At 39.1% G+C, this 13076-nt stretch overlaps 1 protein-coding gene across 5 annotated transcripts in view; it reads left to right on the top strand.

The window, feature by feature from the left end:
• LOC126272343 (uncharacterized) overlaps positions 1-13076 on the top strand; it is a 313886-nt gene that overhangs the window by 103894 nt on the left and 196916 nt on the right. For 3 of the 5 annotated variants that reach the window (XM_049975141.1, XM_049975140.1, XM_049975142.1), the window contains one exon: positions 5612-5782. In XM_049975141.1, coding sequence (XP_049831098.1) covers positions 5612-5782 — 171 coding nt within the window. Of the gene's footprint in view, positions 1-5611; positions 5783-11814; positions 11989-13076 lie in introns of all 5 variants that reach the window. The other 2 variants (XM_049975138.1, XM_049975139.1) reach the window with 1 other exon arrangement.

Genomic DNA, 13076 nt, shown 5'->3' with positions numbered 1-13076 from the left:
GTAACCACAATGGAGGGCTATCTGTTGAGAGGCCAGACAAATGTGTGGTTTGTGAAGAGGGGCAGCAGCCTTATCAGTAGTTGCAGGGGCAACAGTCTGGATGATTAACTGATCTGGTCTTGTAACACTAACAAAATGTCCTTGTTGTGCTGGTACTGCAAACGGCTGAAAGTAAGAGGGGAACTACAGCCATAATTTTTCCCGAGGCCATGCAGCTTTACTGTATGGTTAAATGCTGATGACATCCTCTTGGGTAAAATATTTCCAGAGGTGACAATGTTAGCTGGAATACTCTCTCTCAACTTCTGAAGGTGGCAGGGGTGAAATACAGGTAGCAAAAGGCTATTTACAATTTGTTCAGAAACAAGATGGCAGAATAAGAGATGAGGGGCATGAAAGGGAAGCAGTGGTTGGGAAGGGAGTGAGACAGGGTTGTTGCCTATCCCCGATTTTATTCAGTCTGTATATTGAGCAAGCAGTAAAAGAAACAAGAAAAATTCGGAGTAGGAATTAAAATCCTTGGAGAAGAAATAAAAACTTAGATATTCACCGATGCCACTGTAATTGTGTCAGAGACAGCAAAGGACCTGGAAGAGCTGTTGAACAGAATGTTCTGTTTCTTGAAAGGAGGATATCAGAGGAACATCAACAAAAGCAAAGCAAGGAATGGAATGAAGTCGAATTAAATTAGGTGATGCTGAGGGAATTTGATTAGGAAATGAGACACTTATAGTAGTAAATGAGTTTTGCTATTTGGGAATCAAAATAACTGATGATGGTCAAAGTAGAGAGGATATAAAATGTATACTGGCAGTGGCAAGGAAAGCGTTTCTGAAGAAGAATTTTGCTGTCATTGGGTATAGATTTAAGGGTCTGGAAATCGTTTCTGAAAGTATTTGTTTGGAGTGTACCCATGTATGGAAGTGAAGTGTGTACGGTAAATAGTTTAGACAAGAAGAGTTGGTAGGGTATGTTCTGAGGCATCAAGGGATCACCAATTTAGTATTGGATGATAGCTTGGATGCTAAAATCATAAAGGGAGACCAAGAGATTAATACACTAATCAGATTCAGAAGGATGTAGGTTGCAGTAGGTATTGGGAGATGAAGAGGCTTGCACAGGATAGAGTAGCATGAAGAGCTGCATCAAACCAGTCTCTGGACTGAAGATCACAACAACAAAGCCTTTGACGTCCTAGACCACAACATACTGTTGGAAGAGCTCCAAGTATATGGCATAGAGACACTGCACTATAATGGTTAATTTCGCACTTGAGGAACAGAAAACAAAAAATACAAATAAAACATGAACTAAAGGAAAACACCAGGACATGCTTCTCAGAAGCAGAAGTTCTAAGTAAAGGCATCCCTCAGGGATCCATTCTTGGGCCAATCCTCCTGTATATAAATGATCTAGAGTCGAACATTGAGTCACAAAGTAACCCTTTTTTGTCAGATGACAGAAGCATTCCAATTACAGGAAATACCATAAGTCAGCTCGAAACAGCTGTTAATAAAAGTACAGAACAGCTAAATAAATGGTTTGAGGGGAATAAACTTATGATTAACACAAAAAAATCCTGACTATCTGTTTAAAAGATGATGCATGCTGTACCAGTAAACTCCAACAAAATTTCATCTTCTCCTTAGACAAAGTTTTTAGGCTTATGGCTTCAAAATAACTTCGAATTGCACACACGTATAAAGAAAATTAATGGAGCACTGAATAAAACATGTTACAGTCTGCATTTACTCTCTGTAAAAGCAAGTTATATCTCTGATTGAACTGCCTACTTTGCCTAATTCCACAGCTTCCTGCTTATGGAATTATGTTCTGGGGAAATACACCACCTAGTCCAGTCATCTTCTTAACTCAAAAAAGAACTGTAAGAGCAATTCAACATGCTTGACAAACAGGTTGTTGCAAACCCATCTTTCAGATGTTATCAGTTCTCTTTGAGGAGAACCATCTAGCACAAATTTTTATTTTCTGTTGTTCACATAAATGAATCAGTCTTTTGCCATTATCATTCAAACAGGTTCTCCATAGTGTCCAAATACTGGGTCATTTAATTTATCACTAGGTCACCAGTTAGAAACACATTCAGATTTCCAACCTTTTTGAAACTTCTCGTCAAGTCAAAAAACTGATTGTCTTTTTCAGTTGTTGCAGCATCATCCATTGGGGAATATGCTGCTGTGTACCAAGGAATGATTCTCACACTGATATCCATTTGCAAAAGACTGTGATTGATTCTGTCCCATGATTTTAACCATTTTTTGTACTTCTTTTTAAGTCCTAGGACTATTCCACCTCATGTTTATTTTTCTTGTGCTACACTGCTATACATATGCACATTTGCACTCTTTTTTTGTCTCTGTGAGAGATATTATGTCCATATCATAGGATTCTAAATCTTTAAATACTCCTCTCTTTTTAAGTTGATTTTCCTTCAAATTTTTGTTTACATTTTTGACAGCTTGTTTCTGAGGCTTTGTTGAGAAATTTTGTGTTTTGCAGATTTTTATGAGTGATTGCTACAAACCCATTGCCTCAACTCCCAACCTGGAAAACTCGATGATTTGCTGTTGGAGTGTTCTTCCCTTAGACTGGTTGTCTTTCCAAACATAAAGAGTCTAATTTTCCCCTTTAAAAGTTGCCACTTCTGCAAGCTCCACCATACTGAAGTCCTTCTTTTCTGCCATTCCTGCCATTAAGGCCTTCATCCTTGTCCCTGAACAAGGGACAAACTCTAGTTTATTATTGATTATGAGTCAGTGTGGGTACATTAATTTGTTTACTCTTCTGAAAAACATCAGTCACATCCCAGGATAATAATCCTGGTAGACACTAAAAGTTTGTCCACGTTGGCAACACTCCAAAGGTGAACCATCTGTGACAATGATCAACAGACTGGCAGTTATGGGGAAGTGCTGTGAGTAAGTTGCGGTAAGGCCCCATACAGCACCAGGAAATAAACTAAGTGCCCATTTCTGCAAGTGAAGCATGCTGTTGTCATGGTAGCTGAGACACACTGTGATACTAGTGGTAAACCAGAGTGACACAGTGAATGCCTAGGCAGAATGCAACACTAAATATTCAGACCCTGAACTAGCAGGGAAGAACATCTGCAAGGTGGAGTTGTGAAAGTCTGCAGCCACCAGGAGAGGGAAAACCAGGACACATTATTGCCATCCCCATCACGTTAGAGCACACAGAAAGCACCAACATAAATACCCCACTCTTCTGAACATATGCTCCATTTCTGATTGCTAACTGCCCAGTGCGTAGTCTCACTCTTTGTCACAGTTACAGCTATCCAGTGAGAGGGAAGCATAGTTAATCTTCAGTCATGTGTGGAGCCTCAAGCTGTGCTGGAAGGATTCTGCCCCTGCCAGCTGCAGTGCCAATTTCTGAGGTAATGCGGATGGTATGCAGAGACTGCCATCACACTGCAGACATGCTTGATCTGCTTGACCAGGACTCTGCCATCAGCCTCCGAGAGGGAGGGTCACTGCTGCTACTTATCCCATTGCTGAAGCAGACGTCGATGTTGCTGGCTCCTATCAGATAAATGAGGACTGACCCTTGTGTGACTGCGAATACTCCAGGTGGACTTGGGTGTGTGTCTCCTGAATGCAAATCTTCACTGTCAGTGATATACTTTGGTGATCAATACATAGAGCAGGAGGCCAGCGGTGTCAGTGAGTCGATGGCCACCCAGTGATGTAATGGCCACCGCCCTGTCTCACTGCACTGATGGGGCTGCATGCCAAAAACACGCCAGTATCCCTCTGCTGACAAGGCTGCCACTCTGCTGCCCCAACTGTGGTGCTGTGTCTCAGGAGACGATCTCATATTACTGCTTAGTAATGTTTTCTTGATGCTCTCAGGCACATTCTGCCTGGCTCTCTCCTTATGACTGTGGGCGTCTAGAACTGAATACCTGTACATTTTATTAGACGAAATGCAGCTCCACAGAGAGAGATTTTTACTGTTCATAAAAAGCTGGAAATCACTCTCTATGCTGTCAAATGATTAGAAGCTGTTCAGAATGAGAGTATTGGGCAAACTTCCGATGAGTCACATACCATAGATACCTAAGGATCCTCTAACACTATCCTCTTCAGTGGATACTGACTACCCTCGGAGTAATCCATCCATTCACTATTTATTGACTTGGCTCTTGGTGATGACACACATACTTCAAGTAAGCAAGCTTGATGACTGCTTGCCGGGGAACAGTCTGATGATGGTACTTGGCTCAAAAACCATTAGTTAGTAGACAAAATAAAAGTGTGTCTATAGACTAAAGCAAATAATAGTTTCCATCAGTGATGAGTCTCTGGTACCTTAAGTAATGCTGTGCAGGGGAAGTGGGGGCAAGGGAGAACTCAGAGTACCATACCGAATGTTTGTATCAATGAGATGCTCTGTCCCACTGAATCTGAAACTCGGCCAGTGCGACACACTTGACTTGTTGGGGAGACTGTGTGTGTGACACGCCAGTAGGGAGGATACACATAGTGGTAGGTGACTGTGAATAAAAGGATGTTCAGATGTTGAGGGAACAGGATGTACATGCTGCAGTTTGTGGTGCGTGTTGGAAAAACACCTGTTAACTGGATGTCAAGGTTATTCTTGGATCACTCAAGAGACTATGAGAGAATGTGTGGAAGACAACTATAACTCATGGATTTTCAATGAGGTTCCCATATGCAGCATTTTCCCCAGAACTGTTTGTGCCTTCTGATTGTGATTTGTGTAGCGGTTTCCCCGTGTGGCTCTGCAGGTTATTGTGCATTGCAACCCTATCATTTTCCTAAAGGGACTGACAACATTTGGTGGCCTTCAACATATTAGACTCAGCCTAGTGTGTTACATAGCCTGTTGTTCATATGTGTTTGAACAGACTTTTGAACTTGTTAATTTGGCAGTTGAATTAATACACTGTGCTCTTTCTGGGGTTAGCCTCATTCTTTCTTAGCTAAAGGCTCTCTTTTGACATCCAAATGGGTTAATAGTGTGCAAGCAAATAACTTGTACAATGGAAACTATGTCTGTGCCTATGTGTTAGGATGAGAATGATTATATTACATAATTTTCCTTATGGTTTCAGATAGATTATATAATGGTAAGACAGACATTTAGGAACCAGATTTTAAATTGTAAGACATTTCCAGGGGCAGATGTGGACTCTGACCACGATCTATTGGTTATGAACTGTAGATTAAAACTGAAGAAACTGCAAAAAGGTGGGAATTTAAGGAGGTGGGACTTGGATAAACTGAAAGAACCAGAGGTTGTACAGAGTTTCAGGGAGAGTATAAGGGAACAATTGACTTGAACAATGACTTGTACAATGCAAACTATGGCTATGCCTGTGTATTAGGATGAGAATGATTATATTACATAATTTTCCTTATTTTAACTAGGAGTTTCATCAACATTACATGAACCTATATATAACATCAATAATTTTTGTCAGCTACTATAGAATCTATTATCTCAGCTTCTGGTGTGTCCCTTTTTTCCCATATATAATCATTGAAATGGTATTCAGCATTTAATCAAATTAATTTTAAAATTCTGAACTTTTTATGCTTTTTAGATGTGGTTCAAAACAGTGAAATTAGGCAGAGTATTGCTAATGATGATAGTGGTGATAGTGCTAATACTGCTGTGTTAGAAGAGAAACAAATAGAGAAAGACCAATCACCTTATTCAGAGGACAAGAAATCAGATTCTGAAAAGAGTGAATTTACATATCTTCAGAAAACAGGTGAGCGTGTACATATAAGAAATCAATATGAAATCTAGGAGAATTATTAACAGAGATATTCAATTTTAGAAAATTTAATGTAATTGGAGAGATAAAAAGCTACTCACCAAGTGGCATGAGGAGAATGTCCATATAAATGGTATTAAAGTCTTCAAGCTTTCGAACCAGTGGCTCCTTCTTCTGTTAGAAAGGTTGAAGGGGATAGAGTTCAGAAAATTGATGCAGAATGCTGGGTTGTGGGAGACTTACCAGACATGATAGTTATAATTATAGGAAGGACAGATTGATTGGGGACTGCACTGGATGGGAACTGAAAACTTAAGAGCTTAAAGGTGGAAGATAGGGTTTTACCGTCCTTCAACTACTTCCCAAGACACACATAAAGTTTCAGGCAATGGCCTACCAGCTTTGTAGTTTCTGAGATGTTAATTCCCATTTTATGAGTGATTCCAATATTCCCTGTTCCAGAGTTGTTGAGGTCAAGGGAATTTCTGCAGCCCGTATTGGTCCTAAACTGATTCCTTATTCATCTCTGCTCTGCTTATGTGCTCTCCAGCTATATCATGAGCCTGCAGCACCACCAGGCTGTATTCAGCCTCAGCAGTTATTATAACATTCTGCCCCATTACTGTATGTGATTAGTTCAATTTCATTTACTTGTTTATGTCAATGTTTGAAAGTGTATGATTGCAAGTAGAACATAACACTTAATCTTCCTTAAAAGTCTCACATAGACTGTAGCAAAAAATGTTTTCTGATAGTGATAAGTAATTGGTAGGTGAGTTGGTACTGTCAACGGGAAGCAGAGACTAGGGAGATTTCAGATTACTGCAACAAATCTTCCTAACAGTGAGGTACTGTATCCAACTGAAACGTAAGTCAGTTCCATGTGGAAGAGTATGCATGTAAATCATTGAAGGGTTAAAAGGTTTAGGGAATAAGGGCGCACAAGCTGTTGCAGTTTCTGATTGGTGTTGGAAAGGTGACTGTCAACTGGGCTTCATAGTCATTCTTGTCATGTCAGAGTTTGTGGGGGAGAAACACCTATCTCAACAAATTTAATTGAAGTTTCCATTATGCAATGTGGCCACCTGATTCTAAGTTGAATGTAATAATTCACCCAGAGAATTTGATATTGGAGTGTATTGTGATCCTATCATTATCCCAATGAAATTCCTAATATTTGGTGGTTCTCATCAGCTTTGGACATTGCACGTCAAGTTTATTCACACGGTTTGTGGTCTGTATTCTTCAGAGCAGCATTTTGAGCTTTCTGATGTGGGAGTTAAATTAATACACACTGCCATCTCCTGTCTTGTCAACATTTGTACATAGCTGTTGACATACATTTAAAATTTAAATAATTTACTACTTTTTTTCTTGTATATAATCAATATTACTGAAGTATGTATTTAGTCATATAAATTTTATATTGCTGGCCCTTTAAGATATGGGTGAAGTGGTTCATAATTGTGTAATCAATCTGTGGATTGCAGATAATGAGGGTGTATGTGATGTTAATAATGCTGTGCTAACAAAAAAACTAGTAGGGGACTGCAAGACACTGAAAAAATTCCAGATAGCATGCAAAAAGTTTAGGAAAACTTGAATCCTGGTTCCATAAGAACGGCTAAAACTGTATGTCACAAAGACCCAGATAATGCAGTTTGTCTCTAAGTAATGAGCAATAGGCCCTGTAAAAACTGCTCGTAATAGTCAATTAATGACAGAAGTAGGCTGTGTCAAATCCTTGGGCCTAAACCTTGACAAAAGTCTTAAATGGACGACACATATAGACCTCTTGACAAATGAATTAAATACCCTAGCTTTCGCAATTTTTATTTTACCTGGTGTCACTGATATGGACACAGGAAAGACCATCTGTCGTAGTTATTTCAAATCAGTTTTTCATTAGGGGATAATTTTCTGGGGAAGTTTTACAAACAGCACAAGGCTATTAATTTTTCAGAAGAAAATCATTAGAAACATATGCCACTCATAAAAACAAGTCTTGTTGTTCCAATTATTTAAGAAATTAAAAATACTAACTATTCCTCGATTGTACATTTTTGTAATTTTTTGTACAATAACTAACAGTTAAGGGAGATGAAAATTTAATAGCCATATGGGCCTGGAATTAGATAGTAGGAAAAGGAAGAGAAGAAAAAGTAGTAGGTGAATATGGACTGGGAGAAAGGAATGAAACTGAAGCTGTCTGGTAGACTCGTACACAGAGCACAATTTAATCATAGCTAACACTTGGTTTAAGAATCATGAAGGTCGTATACATGGAAGAGACGTGAAGAAACCGGAAAGTTTCAGATTGATTATATAATCATAAGACAGGGACTCTGGAGCCAGATATTAAATTGTAAGTCATTTCCAGGGACAGATGTGGTCACTAACAACAATTTATTGGTTATTAACTGCAGTTTAAAGCTGAAGAATGTGCAAAAAGGCAAGAATTTAAGGAAATGGGACCTGTATAAACTAAAAGAACCAGAGGCTGTTGAGAGTTTCACTGATGGCATTAGGCAACAACTTACAATAACAGGGGAAAGGAATACAGTAGCAGAAGAGGTTAGTCACTGTCCTCACACATCCAGCACACCCAGTAGTTTTACTTCTCTTGTTTTCTGGTAACGTGCCTGCTCTCCCCCACCCTCCATCTCTCCCCTGCCCTCCATCTAACCTCTAGACTGCCCTCGTCTAACCTATCGACTGCACTTTGCTGACACCCACCAAGTCGTCACTCCCATCATGCACTGGTGCTGCTGCTCACAGTAGCTTTATTTGTGACAGTCTTTTTGTTGTGACTATCTGCAACTCAGCATATCTGCTATATGGTAAGAACTTTTCTTTTTGTAATATTGTTGCGTTCCATCCTGCGTTTTCCATTGTTTGATTGTTGCCATGTAAAAGCGATATCCCACTGTAATGATCCATTCCAAGCAGTAAACAGTGCTGTTGCCTGAGATCCTACCTAACCACTCATGTAATTTCTAATTATCTTGTAGACAACTACCTCTTTGTGGATTTGTGCTACTAGCTTGTAATCTAGGACATTTTCTTCCACAGCTCAAAAATATTTTCACAATTAGCTAGCTGTCTATTTTGTCTATTTTATATTACTGCTCACTTGGATGTATGGCACCACAGTGTGCTCAGTTGCCCCTACATCTTTCGATGTGAACTCCCCCCACCCCATGCAGGCATAGTGGACAAAGGCCTTCTTCTTCCTAAGCTGTCTCTTTTTTCCTAAAAGGCTCTGTTAGCCATGTAACGCTGGAGCTTCCAGCAATGAGCAGTCCCACCTGCAGCGCTTGTTCGGACCGTTCATGAAGACTGCACCAATCCCAGAAAAAGAGACATCATTCTTAAGGTATAGAGGGACACCTGTGTGGCCAATATGTACTTTCAGCTTGCATCCAGAGTTTTTCAACTCTATTTACCTGATTATAAGACAAGGATTTTTCCCAAATTTATCATTTAAAAAAAAAATGGTCTTCTTATATTCACAGATTAGTCTATTGCTGCTCACATCAACATTTTCATGTTGTTCAATTGATAGATATGAGGGTTCACTTACACTTATAGATGAAGCTTTGGCTGTTTACATTTTGAACAAATTTATATTGAAGACTTCCAAAGGGTACGGCTTAGCAAACAATACTTTCATCTGAATGTGCTCGAGATTTCCTGATTATGCTGAAGTGTTTAATAAAGTACCAACCTCACATGAAAAATCATGTAACATTTGACTCACGGTGGTAGTGCAGTGCGGACGGGATACGGGAGGAATTATGAACTAGCTGCTACAACAATCTAAGGCTCCGCTTAAAAAGTGATTGATTTGTGAAACACAGGAGGAAATCACATTAAATTGCATCAACTTAAAACTTTTGTTGTATTTTAACAGGTTTGAAATAAAAGTTCTCGTACATGTATGGAAACCTTATACATATTGTACATTTATCCTGCTTTTTAATTTAAGTAAAGGCAAAAAAACACCATCCGAACAAGTCTTCAGAGTCCAGTGGCACCAACAGGCTGCCGTGTCATCCTCAGCCCTTAGGCATCGCCAGATGCAGAAGTAAAGGCAACAACCAAAGGTGAAAATCTTGTCCTTCAAAAACCATTACTTGATTTTGAACTTAAGTCTATATTCTGTTTGTTTATTAGAAACTATAATGGTTTACCAAGTAAACAAAATAAATCACATTAAACTGACTGCAGTTGTTATTGCAAGAATAAATTGCAGTGGAAAAATCCATTGTGGAGATGGTACCAACAGATGTCACTAGATCACAGGATGAGTGAAAGTTTCAGAATTGCACTGAACCGTAATTACTACCATTTATTTATATATTAAATGCTGTAGTTACATATGGCCTGTATTCTAGAAGATACTGCTGTTTGTGCTTCACTATTGCTCAAGCACAGCACTACAGAGAGGTTGGATAGGGGTGGTGGGGAGGGGGCGTTGACATAAGTTTGGCTGAGGTCTGCGAAACAGCACGGTGGGGAATGATGAGTGGACAGTAAATTTTGTGGTGTTGCTAACCATGGGAATCTATACTGTGTATGTTTGCCTTTTATGAACATCTACTATGTTTAAACTACAAGTTGCCTAAATCTGTAATTACTCAGAATCGAAATAACTTTAAAATTTCACAGATACTCAACAATAGTATACAATTCTGCAGGAGTCTAGATTGAGACCAGTGGCATACTTCTGTAGTTCATGCAGCAATGTTGTTGATGATCACCATGAGATGATGGAAACAATAGGGAATGTGTCTGTTGCTAGTTCTACAGAGCCAATGCGAGAGCAGCAAGCAGGTGATATGTTTGGAAACAACAGACTTTGTAACAGTCTCATGATAGCATAAAAGCAAAATCTGTTTTGTGTGTTCTCAGGTCCCTTCATAATCACAACCTCTGAAATCATATGGTCAGAAGAAATTGCCAAATATTTGTGACAACAAAGATAGAGTTTGACAGCAGTCCTTTGAGGAGGAAGACAATGATGGTTAAAAATAATTTTCACAGCTGTCATGTTAGGGTGATTATTATTCAAATTAATGGGACCACAGATGTCAGGCTAAGATTAAAAAAAAGACAGTAAACATAACAATGAAACAATTTCACTTTGTTTATTTTATTACCTCTTGTACTATCAAAATGTAGACAAGAGTAGATGATCTAAGTATAGAACAGGTGTAATGTTAACTTTCTAAGCAGATACCTTCTGTCAGTATCAGTTTGAAATTTTGATTAGACAATATGTTAAAAATCTTTTTCTCAAGGAGCTTCTAAAAAAAAAAAAAAAGGGTGTCATTTTCCATGTCCACCATAGAAAATGAAGCTGGGCCAATGTGTCACATTGTTGGGAAGAGTACATGTGCCCTATTTCATAGAGGAGTACGCACAAAAGAGTAGGAGGTCTGTGAATCATCATCAGTTCAGATTTTGAGGGAGTATTGTGCATAAATTGCAGTTTGTGGTGTAGATTGGAAGTATGCATACTGTCTAGCCATGTATGTCATTCTTGGATCTTTCCAAAGACTTAACAGAGCATATGGGGAAGCAGATATAACTTGCATAATTTCACTGAACTTCACAAAGTGCAGCATCTGCCAGAATGGTTGTGGCTGTGTGGTTCTGAGCTGAGTAGCATCTTTTACCCAGAGACTTTGAAGATTAGTGAGCACTGTAATCCTATCATTTACCCAAAGGAACTGGTAACATTTGGGGGTCTCATCATATTTAGACTTGTCTCATTAAGTATGTTCACACAGTCTGTGGTCTGTTCTCTTTTGAATGGCATTTTGAACTTACTGACTTGGGAATTTAATTAATACATGCTGCCCTACCCTGCCTGTTCCACATTTCTGCACAGGGGATAACACATTTTTGAAATTCTAGTGGGTTATTTTTTATGGCTGCTTTTTTGCCAATGTATAATCACTGAAAATGTCATCAATGTTTTATCAAATTTAATAGTGCTGTACTTTTTTTATTCTTTTAAGATGTGGATGAATTGGTGCACAAACTCAGGCATAGAATTGCAAATGATGGTGGTGATGATGTCATAAGTAATGCTGAGCGAGCAGAGAAACAGTTCGAGGAAGATCCATCACATTACTCAGATGATTACAAGCCATGTTCCAAAGAGAGCAAATTTACAAATCTCCAGGAAACAGGTGAGTGTGTACAAGTAAGATATCAGTATGAAATGTTAGAGTTAGGAAGCTAAGCCAATATTTTACTGCACTTGTTGGCTGAGCATAGAATACTGTGAACTGAAGAACATATTACTCAGAAAATTGTTAAATTTGCAAGGAGACACTTCATCTGATGAACATTTACCTTCAGGAGGGTTCAGCAATATTATTTTTCCACAAGCAAACACGTGCCCTAATGTCATACGTGCTGTCATGAACAACTTCAATAGATAGGTTTTCAGATTCAGATGTTTTATTTGTCATTAAGCATTATTACATGCAATAGAATTTGTCAGTTCACTTAACTTATTAATTTTACAAAAGAAATTTTTTCATATTTAAGTTGACATTCCCCCCCCCCCCCCCCCCCCCCCCCCGCCCCCCCCATGAACCATGGACCTTACCGTTGATTGGGAGGCTTGCGTGCCTCAATGATACAGATAGCTGTAACATAGGTGCAACCACAGTGGAGGGGTGTCTGTTGAAAGGCCAGACAAACGTGTGGTTCCTGAAGAGGGGCAGTGGCCTTTTCAGTAGTTGCAGGAGCAACGGTCTGGACGATTGACTGATCTGGCCTTGTAATGCTAACCAAAACAGCATTGGTGTTGTGTTACTGTGGACGGTTGAAAGCAAGGGGAAACTACAGAAGTAATTATTCCCGAGGGCATGCAGCTTTACTGTATGATTAAATGATGATGGCATCGTCTTGGGCAACAGGAGGAACACGACTTTTGGTCAAGTGAATACAGGTTATAAATACAAAATCAAATAGGGGTAACTCAGGAGTAGGTTTAATAATGAATAGGAAAATAGAAATGCGGGTAAGCTACTACAAACAGCATAGTGAACGCATTATTGTGGCCAAGATAGATACGAAGCCCACACCTACTACAGTAGTACAAATTTATATGCCAACTAGCTCTGCAGATGACGAAGAAATTGAAGAAATGTATGATGAAATAAAAGAAATTATTCAGATAGTGAAGGGAGACAACAATTTAATAGTCATGGGTGACTGGAATTTGAGTGTAGGAAAAGGGAGAGAAGGTAACATAGTAGGTGAATAT

Source organism: Schistocerca gregaria, chromosome 5 (assembly GCF_023897955.1).
Source record: "Schistocerca gregaria isolate iqSchGreg1 chromosome 5, iqSchGreg1.2, whole genome shotgun sequence".
Lineage (NCBI taxonomy): Eukaryota > Metazoa > Arthropoda > Insecta > Orthoptera > Acrididae > Schistocerca > Schistocerca gregaria.
This window is presented reverse-complemented; position numbering and strand designations above follow the sequence as displayed.